Source organism: Maniola hyperantus, chromosome 14 (assembly GCF_902806685.2).
Source record: "Maniola hyperantus chromosome 14, iAphHyp1.2, whole genome shotgun sequence".
In the NCBI taxonomy this organism is placed as follows: domain Eukaryota; kingdom Metazoa; phylum Arthropoda; class Insecta; order Lepidoptera; family Nymphalidae; genus Maniola; species Maniola hyperantus.
The window spans coordinates 9,411,552-9,431,505 of NC_048549.1; the positions used below are offsets into that span (position 1 = coordinate 9,411,552).

At 35.0% G+C, this 19,954-nt stretch overlaps 1 protein-coding gene across 1 annotated transcript in view; it reads left to right on the forward strand.

Annotated features, from left to right (window-relative positions):
- Positions 1-19,954, forward strand: part of LOC117988584 (ATP-binding cassette sub-family G member 1) — a 69,175-nt gene that overhangs the window by 13,242 nt on the left and 35,979 nt on the right. The window contains exon 2 of the mRNA XM_034975741.2: positions 5,831-5,895. Coding sequence (XP_034831632.1) covers positions 5,841-5,895 — 55 coding nt within the window. The 5' untranslated portion in view covers positions 5,831-5,840. The remainder of the gene's footprint in view (positions 1-5,830; positions 5,896-19,954) is intronic.

The window sequence follows — 19,954 nt, forward strand, 5'->3', positions numbered from 1 at the left end:
GCAATGAAAATATAACCCATAACAATACCCACAGTATTAAGCGGATTAAATAAATATTAAAATTGAATAGAATATAATATAAATGTAAAAAAAAAATGGAGCTAACAATTTAAAAAACTAATCTAAGTAAAGGTGTTAATATACCCATATTATACCCATAATGTACCCATATTATAAATGCAAAAGTGTGTTTGTTTATTGGTTTGTCCTTCAATCACGTCGCAACGGAGCAACGGATCGACGTGATTTTTGCATGGGTATTTAGTTAAAGACATGGAGAGTGACATAGGCTACTTTTTATCCCGGAAAATCAATGAGTTCCCACGGGATTTTTAAAAACCTTAATCCACGCGTACGAAGTCGCGGGCATCAGCTAGTTATACATGTAAAACAAATTGTCATTGTTGAATTATTGTATGTAAATCATATAAACAATAATTAATTATAATTATTATGTAGGTAGGTACTTAATCATTATGCAGGTACCTAGGTACTTATTAGTGTTTTACCTGAGGTAATGTAAAACATTATCATTGTTCAATTATGAGTAGAGTGTAAGTCATTATTAACTTTCGGTCTATATTGTTTAGTTACAAAAAACCGGCCAAGTGCGAGTCAGGCTCGCGCAATGAGGGTTCCGTACTACAATCGTATTTTTTCGACATTTTGCACGATAATTCAAAAACTATGATGCATAAAAATAAATAAAAATCTGTTTTAGAATGTGCAGGTGAAGACCTTTCATATGATACCCCACTTGATATAGTCACTCACTTCGAAAGTTGAAAATACTAATTAGTAGTTCATGACCACAATTTTTTTTTTGTGTGATCTAACCCTAAATTCACGGTTTTCAGATTTTTCCCCAAATGACAGCTATAAAATCTACATACCTGGCAAATTTCATGATTCTAGGTCAACAGGAAGTACCATGTAGGTTTCTTGACAGACAGACAGACAGACAGACAGACAGACAGACAACAAAGTGATCCTATAAGGGTTCCGTTTTTCCTTTTGAGGTACGGAACCCTAAAAAAACCAGCCAAGTGCGAGTAAGACTAGTACACCGAGGGTTCCGAACTACGAGACCAAGGTTTAATAAGTAGGTACCTACCTACCTATTCGGTATTATGGACTCCCATTTGAAATGCGTAGTCTCTATTCTGTGCTATAAGTACCTTTCTATTCTCCGCGACAGATCAAGATAGCAATCGGGGTATGAGGAGGGGGGATGCCCCGTACATACACCATTCGCCCTCGCCCGCACCGGGTTAGCGCGGGGGCTGTGTGGGTGTGCGGGGCGTTCCCGTCCCGATTGCCATCTTGTCCTGTTGTGTACAGTTTACGTTCTCAGAAAAACGTGGTGCTTAGGCGATCCGGAATACAACGGTCCATACTCCATACATCCATCTCTAATCTCTTACATTCAAACATTCATTTATAGATCGTTGATCGTAGGCGACAAGCAAAGACTTTGAAGAAAGTCTTCGACAAGTTAGCCCTTGACTACGATCTCACATAGGTATGAGAAATAAGTATTCACTTATTCTTAGGATATATTATATTATACCTACCACCAGGTGAAATCGGTAGAAGGGTGTAAACTGTAAGTTGTGTCTACGTTCGCCATACGGCCCATAGATAGGTACGCAACCACTTGTGTGTACAGATTATAACATTACGAACTCGGATAGTAGGTAGACAAACTGTTAAGTACTTACGAGATAGTGAAAGTAACAAAGCGACTCTGGTGAAATCAAGATAAGGCGTATTTCTACTTCTTGTAATAATTTAGTAACTGTCATAATATCATTATTGAAGGTTACTAACAGGGCCGGCTTAGTTCACTTTCAGGGGGTTGCCACCATACTAAGTGTCTGGCAATGCATAACGTGATTCTAATACTGTTCCGAAGAAAATATAAAATAAAATAAAAACCGACTTCAATAACCACAAACACTAAAAAGTAAAAATAATTGAATTTAATAATTGAATTTAATTTTAATTATGCATTATTGTATAATTTATATAGAATAAGTACATCACACATACCTACAAATGGGATTCATAAAAACCTGTATCCACACGGATGTAGACGCAGGCATAACCCAGTGCCTGTATACATATATAGTAGATTATTAACCAAGGGGATAAAGTAGTGTCTTCTGTCGCGGGTGACGATTTAAGTTCACCCAAGACTAAGACAGCTTTATCACCGAGGAAAATACTCAACTTTTCGTACCATTTGCGAAAAAATTTACACAATAATAATATTATAAGATAAGCATTGATTAAACGTATTTTTAGAACATTAACTTATTTATAAAAATAAATTAAAATAAACTTAACGTTTATGTATTTGAAGAAAACAAAAACGCGGCAAATTCCTAGACTAATATTTTTTCGTCGGAAAAGCAAAGGCATCAAGCTCATACGGCCTCGTCGGTTTTCGTAATTTTATTTAATAATCATAACTGCATAAGAAATGCGTATTCCTTTTTCAAAAAGATGTATAATGCTTTATATACAAACTCAGTAAACACAGATGTAGTTCAGTATAAATTTCGGTATTTAACGTCGAGGCTATCCAGCTCCTCGACAACACAGACCTAATACGTAGACTTAAGAGGACTAAGCCTTTTGAGCTAGTGTAGTTATAGTGAAAGTGTAGTGCTAGTGCAAATCAAAGATCACACGAACAAAGTGAAAGCATAGTGCTAGTGCAATTTAAAGAACACAAGAACAAAGTGTCTTCCAATAAGGTATCTTAACTATAAACTAAGCTAAGTCAATGGACAGATTCTTAGGTATAAGTACGTTTATAAGTTTAGGTTAATATAATATTGCTTATTAGCCTCTTTCATAGGCTAGATTGTAATGGTAGTAAAGTACTGGTGACAGTGCTTTACAAAAAAAAAAAAAAAAAAAAAAAAAATTTAATAATCATAACTGCATAAGAAATGCGTATTCCTTTTTCAAAAAGATGTATAATGCTTTATATACAAACTCAGTAAACACAGATGTAGTTCAGTATAAATTTCGGTAAGTATTCCAAATTTAAATCACATTCTCCCCCTAGAGGATGAATGAAATTCAGTACAATTTTCTTTCCCTGTTTTTAACAGATTAATAATAACTATTGTTATGTTCGCTTTTTGTGGCATAGAATGTCACTTTTTTGAGCAAGTGGTACGAAAAAACTATTTAAAAACGTTCTTTCCCGCGAAAGAAAAGACAATGCATGTCAAAATCGATTTAGCGTGCCAATGAACTCTTACGGCATCTGACCACAAGAACCGCACATTTCATTGCAGCATTGTGGTTGTTCCAGCAACCACAATAAATACGTTTTTAGGGTTCCGTACCTCAAAAGGAAAAACCTAACCCTTATAGGATCAGTTTGTTGTCTGTCTGTCTGTCTGTCAAGAAACCTACAGAGTACTTCCCGTTGACCTAGAATACGACTGTAGTACGGAACCCTCATTGCGCGAGCCTGACTCACACTTGGCCGGTTTTTAAACATAGTCACAAATAGCTAGTTTTTCTAAAAAACTAACCCGTTCCCGTTGACCTAGAATCATGAAATTTGGCACGTAGGTATATCTTATAGTACAAGTAAAGAAAAAAATCCGAAAAAAACCGTGAATTTGTTCTAATATTTGTTCATGAACAAATATATTTATATAGTAAATAAATCTATACAGGCAAAGCCCTTTCATATGATATCCCACTTGGTATAGTTATCTTACTTTGAAAATTGAAAGTACTATTATAGTGAACTACATAATATTATGCACAAAACCCGCTTTTCTTCATACATTCGATTATCCGGATTTTCGATTATCCGAATCCCTAATAACAAATAGTCCGGTTAATCGAGTTTCTACTGTAAATTCGTCGCTAAGGAAACCGTATACCTAGTGATAAAATCATTACTTATTTTAATCTGAAACGGATTACGTTTTTGGAAGATTCGTTCTGCTTTTTAAGTTGTTACGTGCACCACAATTAACAACCGGATTTTATGATTAATATAATAAAATTTCCATAGCGGTTTTTTAATCCTGCAATTTATTGGCAATCAATAATTGATCGAAATAAAAAATGCATGCAAATTTAAAATGAATGTATTCGATAAATACCTACCCACTAAATTGTTATAAAGATTATGTCCGTCATTGAACTCTTGTGTTTTAAGGATATAATATACCCTGGAGGTTATGGAAATTATGATAATTAGTGATATTGTGACACTTCCATTGACCTTATCGTTTAAAATATGCACCAATTACGATCGATAAAGGCTTTTTTGATTTTTTACATGTACTTAAAAGTGCTACATTTTTACGTGCTACAATATATTTATATGAATCTTATTTTTCATATCAGCAATAAACAAAGACCTAAGCAATGGTTTTAAGGGCATTAGCTATTCAACCGGACCTGTTGTAATTTAGTACAGCAAACTCATTTTGCAAACTGATACGGGTACGGAAACATACCTGGGACTCGGGTATTTTTGGGTGGATGATTTAACAGTCGACCAATGTTAGTCCATGTTCGAAGTTTGAATATTATTGCAATGGACCAGTATCATCGTGACTAAATGTATTCCATTTTTTAACCGACTTCAAAAAAAGGAGGAGGTTCTCAATTCGTCGGAATCTTTTTTTAATACAGCTGTATTTAATAATCATGTGCAGTCACTGATCACAAATCTCCTAAACCTGTTAGTGAACAAAAAATAAATTGTTCATGTTTAGCTAAGCAAAAACAGGATTCGTAAACACGAGATCAAACGATGATAATATTTAGTCCGAATTAGTTCTCGTACGTTCTATAAATAATATCAAATATTATATAGATCATACGTCTAACTTTATGACTCGATTTGAAACGATTTTAATTGAAAGTCATGATTCTTCCGGTCTTCCGATTTGTAAAAAATGTAGGTACCAAGATATATTTTGCTCTAAACATTTATCAAGAATAAATTATTTCTATTTCCGATAGTTATACATATAATTTATAATGCTGTCCAGTAAGAAAGTTTTACTAAAGCACGCTCTACACTTTCACGTAACGATCCAAAAATACAGATCAATTTCTTTAAAATGTCACTTCTAAACGTTTATTTGACCTATTGCCAACGTTAGGTAAATACGACATTTTTTAATAAAGAAGAATAAATATAATAGCTACAACAGTTTTATGAACTTCATAAAAATAATATATCTACTCTCCACGCCGTAAATATAACTAGATTTAGATGTGACGTCATAACTTTTGTCCTCAATAGGGATGTTGCCTGTGTCAAAAATAAATAATTATTTCTCAGTGATTATTATTCCAATAAACTTTTCCTAAATTTTATTCCAAAACATTATTCCAAAATATTCTTCCAACATATTCCAAAATACGTAAAATCTACGTCCTTTATTAGTTTTAAGTAAAATAACAATTTTAAATTATCGATTAAAGTAAAAAAAACACGTCAAATGATTGTGACGTCACATTCCAGTATTTCATAGAAGCTCGCATAGGTACCAATCGCGTGTTTTGACGTTTGATAAAAAGTTACTGATTTGACTAGTCGGACACGTCGCTATTGTGTTGAACTTTCTACATAGGTATATTTGTATAACTTTGTAGTCTGTAGATGAAGCTTTGTCTCATGAGTCATGACTCATGACTGATATAAAAACTACCATACCCCTTCCTTCTTGGGTTGCATCATCACTTACCACCAGGTGAGATTGCAGTCAAGGGCTAACTTGTATCTGAATAAAAAAAAGAAGATCTATCTAACTTTGTGTTTTTATTGTTGCAGCCACATCAAAATGGATTTGGAGTTTCGGAACTTGACATATACAGTGCAAAGCCGACTAGCTAGAGGTAGGTAATTTGGTTTCCTTCTAATTAAGTAGGTAGGTAGGTACATATTATAATTTCTTGATAAAAAATTTATTATTTTAAGGAAATAATTTTATAAGGAAAATCTTTTTTCCTTAGATGTAAAATGTAAGCATATAAGTAAGCATAATTATAGGTATATATTTTACTACTTATTACATGTTTACTTTTTAACCGAGTTCCAAAACGGAGGTGGTTCTCAATTCGGCCCGTTTTTTTTCGACTTCTTTTTTTTAATGAATGTACATCGATTTTTGCCAGGTTTCTGGACCGATTTGCAATACTTTTTTTAATCAATCCCATTTGAATTTCTGGATCCAACTCCTCAATCCTGATGCTGCAGCGTTACTGTCCGCCAAGTTATCAAGATTCAGGAAGTGTTCATAGTGAATTAACGTTGTAGGTACCAAGCAACGATTTATGCTTGAACTCCAAGTGCCAACTCCTCAACCCTGATGATGTAGGGTACAGCACTCCTAAACTATAGTGATTTAGGAACTGCGGATGATGCAATATTATTTTTTGGTGGTTGGACTACACTATTGAACTTCGGATCCCAACTCCTCAATGCTGATGCTGCAAGGTACTGAACTCCTAAGCCGTGGGGATTCGGGAATTTCTGATGGTGAATTGATATTTTAGGTATCAAGCTGTCACTTACACTAAAAAGCTTAAAATAAAAAATAATAAAAAAACCGACTTCCAAAACCACTACAAAGTAAAATAAATAGTCGGGCGAGCATAAAATAATCTAGAAATCAAAGCGTGTAGCTCGCCCGACTTCATACATACATACCTACACGTATAGAAACTAGAAACAAATGTTATTTTTTACTTTGTAGTGGTTTTGGAAGTCGTTTTTTTTAATTTTTTTTTTGTAATTTCTATAGTAACAAGGGCACGTTTACGCAGCGTAAACGCGTTTTATGTTCCATGTCGCAAAAGGGAAAGCACTGTCATGGTTATGGGCAGACTACACCTACCGAGTACAGTGGCGAGTTAGTGTCCTCGGCCGAGTACCCGGTTGGTATAAACACTTTAACGAGTGAACTTCGCCGCAATTTCTCAGCCACAGCACTGTCTCGGCCGAGTGACATTTTACTGTCTCGCTTCACTACTCGGTAGGTGTAATCTGCCCATTAAAGACCGGAGTATGCGCAAGATAAACTGAACTCGTTTTAACTATCTAGGTATATTCAGTCATAATATTAAGTATACAATCAACAAGATAGGAGTGCAAAAACTTAAATCTGACTATACTTATTTTTATAATAAAAATATCGGGATTTTTCCTTGTATTTAAATATCAGACGCCAAGACGAACCAAACTAAAGGACGGGGTTATTATGTTCTTATAATTTAAAAATATTTGTCGTTTACGTATTGTGACGTCATTATCTGTTTTCCGTACAGCGTGACGTTAATAATTAATTATGGGAAAATAAATAAAAATCATGATTTTTTAAATTTATTCTCTTTAATAATGAATTCTAGCCTCATAAACTACCGCTATACAAAAATCACATCATTTTATTACTAACGGTCCAAGACCCTATTATCTAAATCACCTACTATATCTAGATACATACAAATTAGCTGACCCGCCTCTGCTTCACTCGGATGGAAATTCTGAAAATTTTTTGTTAGTGGGGCTCTACAATATAAAGAAGACAGCTATATGCAACATCTCTAAATTAATTTAAACTCATTAATGTAAAATGACATTTTATTTAAAACTTGCTGCCTTAGCGAACTTCGTTCCGCCTAACAGTCGATTTAAATTTTTTAAATTTTTCTCTCCGTAAGAACCATCCTCGTACTTCAAGGAATATTGTAAAAAAAGAATTAGCGAAATTGGTTCAGCTGTTCTCGAGATTGGCGATCAGCAACACATTCAGCGATTCATTTTTATATGTATAAAAAAAAAATGGTGGTAGAAGGGTGTTCGGAAGAAAGGGTGCCGCCGGAAGCAGTGTTTAAAAAAATCAATACACTTCCCTCAATTTTATAATCGGTGACATTTTATGTCTAGTGAAGGCTGTAATTACTATGCTATAGTTTCAATGAGAGCGGAAGTTGGGAAGTCTACCTTGCGAATTATTATGCACTAATTTCTCAAATGAACAAATTGTGGTATTGACCTGTAAATTTAAATACTAATAAATAAACAAACATTATTATTTAATATTTAAGTTTAAATTACACATATTACATACCTACTAGTTACTACCTCGATTTCAATGTATCTTTTTAGGGTTTCGTACCTCAAAAGGAAAAAACGGAACCCTTATAGGATCACTTTGTTGTCTGTCTATAGGGTACTTCCCGTAGACCTAGAATCATTAAATTTGGCAGGTATGTAGGTCTTACTTATATCACACGTAAGGGGAAAAATATGAAAACCGTGAATTTGTGGTTACATCACAAAAAAAATTAAAATGTGTTCATGAGCATAATACTTAATTAGTATTTTCAACTTTGAAATTAAGATTAATACCAAGTGGTGTATCATGTTAAAGGGCTTTACTTGTACATTCTAAAACAGATTTTCATTTATTTTCATGCATAATAGTTTTCGATTTACCGTACAAAATGTAAAAAAAAGACAATTGTAGTACGGAATCCTCGGTGCGCGAGTCTGACTCGCACATGGCTGTTTTTTTTTATCACATGACAAGTATATGCCACATGGAAAGTAACGATGGGGTCTATGAAATGAAAACTCGCTAACCTAGATTAACAAAAAAAAACAACAAAAGGTTCGAACCTTTCGCCCGTAGCCATACTCGTAGCATTAAACCTATTTTTTTGAAATTCAAATTACTTTATTTCAACATTCACAAATACCTAAGTACTTAAAAAAATCGTTTGTTTGTTTTCAAAGCTAACAAAAATAATTCACCCGTTCTCGTTAGTCGCTCCAAATACCAAACGTTATTAATAGCAGCTTCAACTATATTTAGGGCAACTTAAAATAAACGGACACACGTCATGTTGTACAACAATGATGGATAGACATGTAGTTATAACAAGGGACATTGCACGGAACAATCTATATAACAGGAAAAGCTGACTGACTGACAAAATACTGGACGGATCGGGTTGAAATTTGGCATCCAGATAGCTATTATGACGTAGATATCCGCTAAGAAATGTTTTTTGAAAATTCAACCCCTAAGGGGGTAAAATAGGGCTTTGAAATTTGTGTAGTCCACGCGAACAAAGCCGCGGGCATAAGTCTTCTATATTAATAAAAATAAATCGCCGAAATGTATGCACGCGCGTCGCGCTGCGCGCATAACATAATTTCTGAACCACTGCACCAAATTGGATAATTCCTTTTTTGTGTTTGTAAATATCAGGAGAAGGTTTGTATGAAAGATTTTTTTTGGAAAATCCACGGGATAACATTGTCCCCGCGGGAGGGCAACAAAGTCGCGGGCAACAGCTGTCAGCTAGTGATAAATAATTTTGAACAAGTGCGTGTCCTTGACTTCATATCTACGTATAAAAGTAAACTCTTTGTTACTCATACCACAGATGACTAAGCTTGGAATATTTTTAATCATAACAGCTAGGGTCTGTGAATTTACCACCGCGCCGGCACATGAGTAGATAATATCTACTCATGTGGCGCCGGTTCGGAATGAAGATTTTACTGAAAAGAGCAGCCAAGGAGCAGTTGCCCTTTTCAAATAATAAATTAAAAACCGGCAAAGTGCGAGTCAGACTCGCGCATCTAGGGTTCCGTACTCGGATATTTTTTTCGACATTTTGTACGCTAAATCCATCGTAGTCAATCCCGCCTACGACGCGGCATTGACTACGAGTGGCCTACTCACTCAACGTTCGTTGACCTCTAGGCGTCAGTCACATGTTTTATTTGCAATATATCGTAAACTTTAAAAAAATAATAGATTATATAGAAATATAGATCATCAGTACTATCACCTGGCTTCGTTTTTGCCAGTGTTCTATAAATGTAAGTAATACCACAGAAGATATAATAGTACTGGCTGGGGATCGGCTGCAATTGTCCACGTGTAAAGGTCTCGTTGAATTATGGGGCACTAAAAAAATTTATTGCAGTAATAATGTGAACATAATTATTTCACACTTTGTAACTAATTATGTAGTTAATAAAAAGTTGGCTGTAATAAACTTATGTCAGAAATAAGAAAATAACGTAGATATCGTAGAAAAAATAAATTAATAGCATAACTATATTAAAAAAAAATCGAGCTGAAATATTTTTCGGGTTAGACTTTTATATTTTTTTTTATTAATTTAATTTATTGTTCGCGACAAAAATTAGATAAGCTATTTTATAAAGGCTATATATAATATTATACGTTTTTTGTAATATTTTTGTTCTTTTAATTTAAATGAAGGAAGGAAGTTTTGTTGTTTATTAACTATGTTTGTTTATTAGTCTCCGTCAGATAAAAATAACCAGTCCCAAAATCACGAGTTAATTGCGGATGTAAAGTTACTCGTGGCATAAACTAATCCATCAAAACATCTCCAGTAAAAACCAAATAAATACTATTTAATTAGATAACCAAAACAAATCATAGTGAATCATTTTTCCGGCAACACAAACATTATTAACATTGGATCAGTTTTTACAGCGAAGTTAAAAAAGTCCGCGTGTCACGAATTTATAATAGCTCGTAGACGAAATGAGTTAAACCTGAAATTGTGGTAAGGATTTCTATTAAAATTTTAGATACTTATAAGTCCCCTGTAATAATAAATAACTGTAAGAGAATACCTCTAGGTATTAAGTTCGCTTATGTTTTTTATGTGCAACTTTATCATCATCTTTATGTTCATTATATTTTTTATGTGTAATAAAGAGTTTACAACAAAACAAACAAACCTATAACATAATAGTAGATTATTAACCAAGGGGATAAAGCAGTGTCGTCTGTCGCGGGTGACGATTTAAATCGCGAGTGTAGCGAGAGATTTAAGTTCATCCAAGACTGTAGCTTTATCACCGAGGAAAATACTCTACTTTTCGTACTATTTGCGAAAAAATTAACACAATAATAATATGAGATAAGCATTAACTTATTTATAAAAATAAATTAAAATAAACTTAACGTTTATGTATTTGAAGAAAACAAAAACGCGCCAAATTCCTAGACTAATATTTTTTTGTTGGAAAAGCAAAGGCATCAAGCTCATACGGCCTCGTCGGTTTTCGTAATTTTATTTAATAATCATAACTGCATAATAAATGCGTTTTCCTTTTTCAAAAAGATGTATAATGCTTTATATACAAACTCAATGGTGTAAACACAGATGTAGTTCAGTATAAATTTCGGTAAGTATTCCAAAATCACATTCTCCCCCTAGAGGATGAATGAAATTCAGTACAATTTTCTTTCCCTGTTTTTAACAGATTAAAAATGACTATTTTCGTACCACTTGCTCAAAAAGGAAGGAAGGAGTATGGCAATTTTTATTAAACCCATACACCTTTGGTTTCTACACGGCATCATACCGGAACGCTAAATTGCTTGGCGGCACGGCTTTGCCGGTAGGGTGGTAACTAGCCACGGCCGAGGCCTCCCACCAGACAGACAGACTACATCTGTGTTTTTTTTAAATTACCAACATAAAGAATGTTTAACAAATCCAATTTAGACACAGCAAAAACCACGAAGGTTTACACCATTGAGTTTGTATATAAAGCATTATACATCTTTTTAAAAAAGGAATACGCATTTATTATGCAGTTATGATTATTAAATAAAATTACGAAAACCGACGAGGCCGTATGAGCTTGATGCCTTTGCTTTTCCGACAAAAAAATATTAGTCTAGGAATTTGCCCCGTTTTTGTTTTCTTCAAATACTTTATATTAAGTTGATTTTAATTTATTTTTATAAATAAGTTAATGTTCTTAAAATACGTTTAATAAATGCTTATCTCATATTATTATTGTGTTATTTTTTCGCAAATGGTACGAAAAGTAGAGTATTTACCTCGGTGATAAAGCTGTCTTAGTCTTGGGTGAACTTAAATCCCTCGCTACACTCAGGACTCGTCTTAAATCCCTCGCTTCGCTCGTGATTTAAGTTTTTAACACCCTCGCTACGCTCGGGAGTAAACCTCGAGTCCTTCGTTACGCTCGCGATTTAAATCGTCACCCGCGACAGAAGACACTGCTTTATCCCCTTGGTTAATAATCTACTATTATGTAGATCATTAAGATCAGGGCACATTCCGATCAACAAATTCGGCCTTCTTGCAATTTTTCTTGCGGACGGAGCTTGCAATCCTGTACTCTGTTCAGATTATTACAGAATACCTAGCTACCTAAGTAACATTGTTGTGAGTTAATTGTGCGACAGGATAGGATTGTAGGATAAGATAGAATAATTGTAAGATAGGGTGTAAGGCTGACATACAGAAATGTATAAGCCTGCAAATCTAAATAGATAAAAAGAAAAGGTGACTGACTGACTGACGGATCTATCAACGCACAGCTCAAACTACTGGACGAATCGGGCTGAAATTTGGCACGCAGATAGCTATTATGACGTAGGCATCCGCTAAGAAAGGATTTTTAAAAATTCTACCCCTAAGAGGGGTGAAATAGGGGTTTGAAATTTGTGTAGTCCACGCGGACGAAGTCGCGAGCATAAGCTAGTAATAGATTAAAAAACAACAGCCATGCGGAATAGGAATCGATGACTGAGAGAATAATTAATAAATCATAATCTAATATATAAATAGTTGTATTTATTTATCTATATTATTTTTCATTAATGCTCAGCATTGACCTGTCTTAATATTTTATAACTTCAGTCTGGCTGATAACCTGGAACTTGTTGACAATGACCTCATTTCTAAAAGCAATATCAGTGTGCTAAGTTGAGACTTTGGTGTCATTATTTATTAGGTCACAGCAGTTTGACAGATTTGTTTGTACGCGGGGCAAATTAAGTATAGTTCACGACAGGTCGAGATGACAATCGGAGTGTGAGGCGAGCTACCTCCCCGATTGCCATCGCGACCTGTCGTGTACTTAGGTACCTGAATGAGGCTCATATTAACTGACATGCCACGCAGATGTGGTTAATGAACAAGTTTCGTAGAGCAATCTTTTGAACTTTGGATAATATCGCACAATGTGGAAATGCTCGACCAGTTTGTATTTTTAAGTACAGGAAAGGGCCAGGCTCTTTTGAAAAAGGTATATTTAGTCTATCAAGGTCTTGCAGTTGACTTTCTTTAAAAGTTGTAACAGCCTTATTGATATAGTTGCGCCAGTAACCTCTTATTGCGCAATCTCTTTCCAATTCAAATGAAAATGAATGTTCGAAATGTTGCCCATTCCATGGAATTCTTTCACACAATTTTAAGCAACGTAGAATCTGTTACGATGCCGGCCTATCGCCGCAGTTTGACAGCTACAGATCGCAATCAACTCCGATTGGCCAACAGTCAACACTCTCTCACTATAGGCTGAAATGCACTGTTGCTGCAACAGTATTGCAGCAAGAATAACATTAATTCAGCCAATCCTATTAAATAAAACTGAATAGGCACTAGATGCGCAATCGAAGCGAGCCCGGAAATTTTCTTTAACTTTACAGAACCGGTTCTTATTTATTAGATACTCAGTACGATGGATATAATAGGTACATGCGTTGATAAAAACCAATTTTTGTAAAATATTCTATCACATTCACACAATAGGTACCTATATTATACTAGCTTATTCCCGCGACTTCGTCCGCGTGGACTACACAAATTTCAAAGATCTATTTTACCCCCTTTGGGGTTGAATTTTCAAAAATCCTTTCTTAGCGGACGTCTACGTCATAATAGCTATCTGCATGGCTTTCAGCCCGATCTGTCCAGTAGTTTGAGCTGTCAGTTGTGCGTTGATAGATCAGTCAGTCAGTCAGTCAGCTTTTTCTGTTATATATTATATTCATTCACATGATTTATTTATAAAATCAGTCGGTGACCTATATAATATTGTTATCTCTAAAGTAGGTAGGTAGGCTACGCTACCAGACGAGGCCTATATTTTGTATGAACTTGCCCGATGATGTACTCATATAAATTATCAAGGCCTATTTTGCTCAATACGTTGCATCCGTTTGTTTTATCGGCGTGCTATACAGTTATTGCAATATCATGCCATTCATATTATTATACCTAATTATCATACTAATTTTTACACATAATTGCGACATCCGTATTTTTCCTTTAGACCCTTTGAAGAAAGGCTTTGAAATAGGTAATAATTGAATATTTAGCTACTTTTGGAAGCTCATAATCACAGGCTCATATTTAAAAAACATGTGAATAATGTGTTTTTTATGTTTTGATACGAAATATAAATACGATCGGATATAATTACTGCAATAGAATTTTAAACTTCAAAATAAGTTCATAATCACATGCTCATATTTTAAAAACATGTGAATAATGTGTTTTTTGTTCTGATACGAATTATAAATACGATCGGATATAATTACTGCAATAGAATTTTAAACTTCAATTTTGTTTTTATTCGTCGTTTTTTTAAAAAAAGATTAGGTATTAGCCATGCTAATCATGACTGATATTCCCCTTTTCCCTCCAACTAAGCGCAAAGCTAATACAGATCGCGCGGCGAGAGTTTGGCTTTGACCTTCGGGTGGAGGGGATTACTGCGCATGGGTACGTACTGTAGGGAACGACTGGAGCAGTGGAGCGCCAATCAGAGCACCGCGTGCGCCTACACACCCGCCCCGCACCCCACTAATTGCCCGTTGATACCCAATTTCTGATTTCTGCGCAATAACGGTCAAAGCCAAACTCTCGCCGCGCGTACTGTACTAGGAGTGAGTACGATAATAGTGCAACGGGTTTGAACCGCCCGCCCTTTCGAAATCCAGTCCGCTCCTCAACCGTTGAGCGATTGAGTAGCGGCAATAGACATATCTACACATTTTTTGAAAATTTCAACCCTCTACTTATTACTGATAGACGAACAGGACAGATGGATGGACGGATGGACCGACGAGCAGCGGAGGCTAAGTTAGGGTCCCGTTGGCACCCTTCGGTTATGGAACCCTAAAGGTCATCAAGATGAGTGACGGCAGGTGTGCAACTAAATGATAACAACAGCTTTCTTTTAATAGGGAAAAGTATGAAGAGTCAAGAGAGGCATCTGAGATAAGTCCTAATCGGTCAAATTATATTTGACCGATTAGGACTTACCTTGAAATATGAGTTTCTGATCGTAGCGAAACCAATAATTAATCTATGGAGTTTCTATTATCAAAAGTCACAATTTGTCTTTATGCCGTAGGTACATGCTTTATCTTAAAATAGGTAGACTAGATAGGTACCTGCTACCTACGACTTAAAATAAAATCTACTTTGTTTCAAGTGAGTGAACTCACACGTGAAGAAGGTAGATATCCAATAAGTATTTCAGATTATATTTTTAGCGTACAGCAGCTGGTATAATTAAATGATTTGGTTCGTTAATTCACTTTTTATTATAATCTCATTTTTGATGTCGTGGAATTCTGACGTTTCTTAATGTAAACAGAGATAAAACATAATTTATAGCAGTGTCAAATGAGCTTGACAATAATGTTTTAATACACTTGTCAGCAAATAGTCACACAGCAATTTCATAAGAGATTATCTTTCGGAAAAACGACAAGATTACACTTCTCATCATCATTTAGGCACACCGTGTACCTAAAAAGTCAAGTGTATACCGTACACCTACACACTTGACTTGTGTCGACGGCGCAAGATGTGAGTGAGGCTGCTGCGGACGATAAGATGTAATTAAACTTGCCAACCTTTTAAAATTTTAAAGAAATATTTACTGAACTGAAATAACCTAACCTGGTGTCCTGTGTGAGCGACGAATATACGACGCGCCGCGACGCAACACGACGACGCGACGTAATGCCATGTAGGCCGCAAGCACGGTATGCCGTTGAGTTGATCGCGTTTGTCGCGTTCGCAGCGTCGCGTCGCGTCGCGTAGTTTTCGTCGCTCACGCAGGACACCGCGTGAGTAGGTAATTAAAGTAAGAAATAACTAAGTAACCCAAATAAGTATAGTTCTTGCATTTCACGAAGGCGAGTGACTCATGCTTGTGTTTAAGTCGGTATACCTACGTAAGGTACAGTAAATGTGTGCGTGTGCGAGCGCTTGCTCGCAACTGATTGGTCCTACATGCACGCACACTTACGCAGTGTCCGCGTTACATACGACATAACCACAAGTAAAGTTCACTCGCCTTCGTGAATTGCAAGAACTGTAACAGAACGGATTCAGGCAACGCACGTTAGAACGACCGCGGAGTGTGGAAGACCCTACAAGGGACCTCTATGTCCAGCCGTAGGTGTCTATCGGTTGACGATGATGATGATTTACTGTTTATTTATTTAAAAATTAAAATAGGTAAGTATTTGTCCTATTCCAAGGAACGCTGAATTTTTCATTAAAGACTAGATATCTACCTAGGTACAGTACGCGGCCGAAAGTAATGTACATCGGCCTTTAAAAGGAGATAGCTTTGTAGAGCACTCGTCATAATAGGTATGAGTGACAGAGACAACGCTCTACAAAGCCGAAATGTCATTCTAAAGGTCGATGTACATTACTTTTGCTTTTGGCCGCTTATTGTATTCGAATTTTGTATCGCCTGTTTGTATAGTAGGTACATAGGTAGGTTTTCCAAAGGGACGGAAATGTATATTTCTTTGTAATAAAGATAAGTAAAACAAAAGGCAGGAATGGATTTATAATGGATTTAAAGGAATAATAAATCAGTACCCTTATTATAAATGCGAAAGTGTGTTTGTTGTTGGTTTGTCCTTCAATCACGTCGCAACGGTGCAACGGATTGACGTGATTTTTTGCATGGGTATAGATAAAGACCTGGAGAGTGACTTAGGCTACTTTTTATCCCGGCAAATCAAAGAGTTCCCACCGGATTTTTAAAAAACCTAATTCCACGCGGACGAAGTCGCGGGCAACAGCTAGTAATTTATAATTGTGGGAAAATCCGTGTCACTGCTTGACTTGCACTTATATCTTACTTAAATACAGCTGTCACTTCAAAAAATTACATTTGTCCATTCGGCCGTCTCGCTAAAGTCACATAATATCAAATCAAATCAAATCAAAAATTCTTTATTTGCACATATGGATGTGTATATACTATATACAGATGTTACAGTTATTAAAGTTTCACCACAAATAACCATATGCAATAGCATGCAAAAAACGAGTTATACGAATTTAGAATAAGTTGTTTTTAAATATGGTACATATTTAAAAACAACTTATTCTAAATACCTATCTACAGATTATAATTATATTTTTATACATACTAGATTAAATAATATCCAACAATACAATTTAAAACTAATAATGATTGCTAAAAAAATGCTACAACTTATCAATCTAAATCAATCTTAAATACTTATATAAAAGGAAAAGGTGACTGACCGACCGATCTATCAACGCACAGCTCAAACTACTGGATGGATCGGGCTGAAATTTGGCATGCAGATAGCTATTATGACGTAGGCATCCACTAAGAAACTTCCCCTTAAGGGGGTGAAATAGGGGTTTGAAATTTGTGTATTGTGTGTGTATTTGTGTGTGTTGTAGTCCACGGCGACGAAGTTGCGAGCATAAGCTAGTCATAATATAATATAGTCAAGTCAAGAGCGCACAAACGAAGGTCTAGGTAGGCAAGTACTCACATTTGGTAATTAAAGTTTTTTTTTCGTGTTAAATTTGCCTACACAATAGAACAATAGCTACGTAATTTATTTTATGCAAACAAAAAACCAACTAACTAAATGTAAGTCATAAAGTTGCAACATTATCTAGGTACTCCTGCTTGACATGCTCATTGCTCAGTATGTAATAAGCTGATACCATGTACCGTGGCACACCGTGGTGGCTTGACATAACATTATTATCTAAATATATAAAAGAGAAATACCACTCACTCACTGACTGACTAATCACGAAATCTCAGAAACTATAAAGCCTACAAACTTGAAATTTGGAAGGTAGGTTCTTTCTAGGACGTAGGTGTCAGCTAAGAAACGGTTTTGAGTACATCCCCCCTAAGGGTGGGAAAGGGGGGTCGAAGTTTGTATGAAAGTCCTATGTTTTTGAAGTTAGAGACGTGAAAATCGACATTTAGGTATTCTGGGTTCCGTGCCTTAAGTTGAGACTGAGTGAGTAGGTAAGTGAGGCCTTTTGCAGCGGGAAAATTTTAGATCTCATGAGAAACCAGAAATTTTACGCGGACGAAGTCGCGGGTGTGAGTTTTGGATAAAGAGAAGAGAAGTTAAGGCAGTGGGCTTTAATAGTGATGATAAATTAAATCCAATGATTACTAATGAAAGTTATCATTTATCAATTATTTGTCAGGTAAGGCCACATACTAAGTAATTAAAAATCAAGCAAAGCATCTGCTGTATTATTTCAAAGTAAGAATCCTAATTATCTAAACTGGCTTCTATAATAATTAGAAGCTAACAACCTAGTGTTTACTTTTATCTCAATGTATAAAATAAATAGCACAAGAGGGTAGGTGATAAATACAGAAGTAAAACCAACCAAGTCGAATAATAACTGAATTGTATTTGTTCAGCATTGATCTATTTATATTAAAATGAATCTACCACCCATTTCGCTAAGGTGTTTAGTCATGGAGAAGAAAGGGCAAAGAAACTCCATAACACACATCTTTTAAAACATTAGAACGTTGAGTAAAGTAGTAGGTACATATTTGGTACACAGTTACAACAGGTAACCTATAAAAGGCAAATGATTACATTACATTATATTATAATACAATATAAGAATACTTAACTTCAGTAAGGTCCGCTGTGTTTGCTCTGGGCTGTCGATACAAGACTGTCCCCTCTCTGTCGAGGTAGGGTACTTTTATAACACTGCCATCGCAAACAAGGCGGATATCGACTATCACATGATCTTAATATTAATCATTATTTATTTTAGGTTTGTTGACAAAAGGTATGTTGACACACCCAATTTACAATAATAAAATCAGTGACATTGATGGTCTACGTATTAATAATTTACAATAATAATAAGCGACTTAAATTGTCAGTTTACACAACATTATTATTTCACATAATAGCTATTGCCAACTGTATGTTGACAATAGCTTAATATAATGTCACTCTTAGTATATTGACAATATTTAATTTACAATGAATAATTAGTGACATGTATTGATAATTTATATAATATTATTTATCATATTTTCATATTCCTAGATACCAAATTAAACAAGAATAAACAATAATAGTTTTACACTATTGTATTGTATGATGACAGTAAGAAACTAGGAACATTGACATTGTATCCGGAAACGGAATAACGATTCTGTTTTAAACATCACAACAAACATTTACTTCAGACTCCCAAGTTTATGATTAGATGAATTTTAGCATAATAATTATGTATCCAATTTTATCGTAATATAACACGGCCATACTGACAAGTACTTCGCTCCCGAAGTACATAGGGAAATACGGAGAGAAAGGAAAAAAAATTCCTTATGTTTTGTTTTTTTTTTTTTTTAATACCATTCGGCAATAATAACATTTGTCCCTTTTAGGATTAAAAACTCTTGTCCCGTTTGGGAATCTCAACGTTTGTCTCATTCGGACATCTCAAATTATTTATTATTATTATTCGTATTACCATTATACTTATATTTATTATAAATTTACTATAATATGTATTTATTATTACATTTACCATATTTATTTATTTTATTTTTAATTTATTTACTTTTATTATTATCAATATTTGTTCCATTCGGAAATCTCAAGCTCGTCCCATTCGGGAATCTCGATATTTTGTTCCATTCGGAAATCTCAAGCTCGTCCCATTCGGGAATCTCGATATTTTGTTCCATTCGGAAATCTCAAGCTCGTCCCATTCGGGAATCTCGATATTTTGTTCCATTCGGAAATCTCAAGCTCGTCCCATTCGGGAA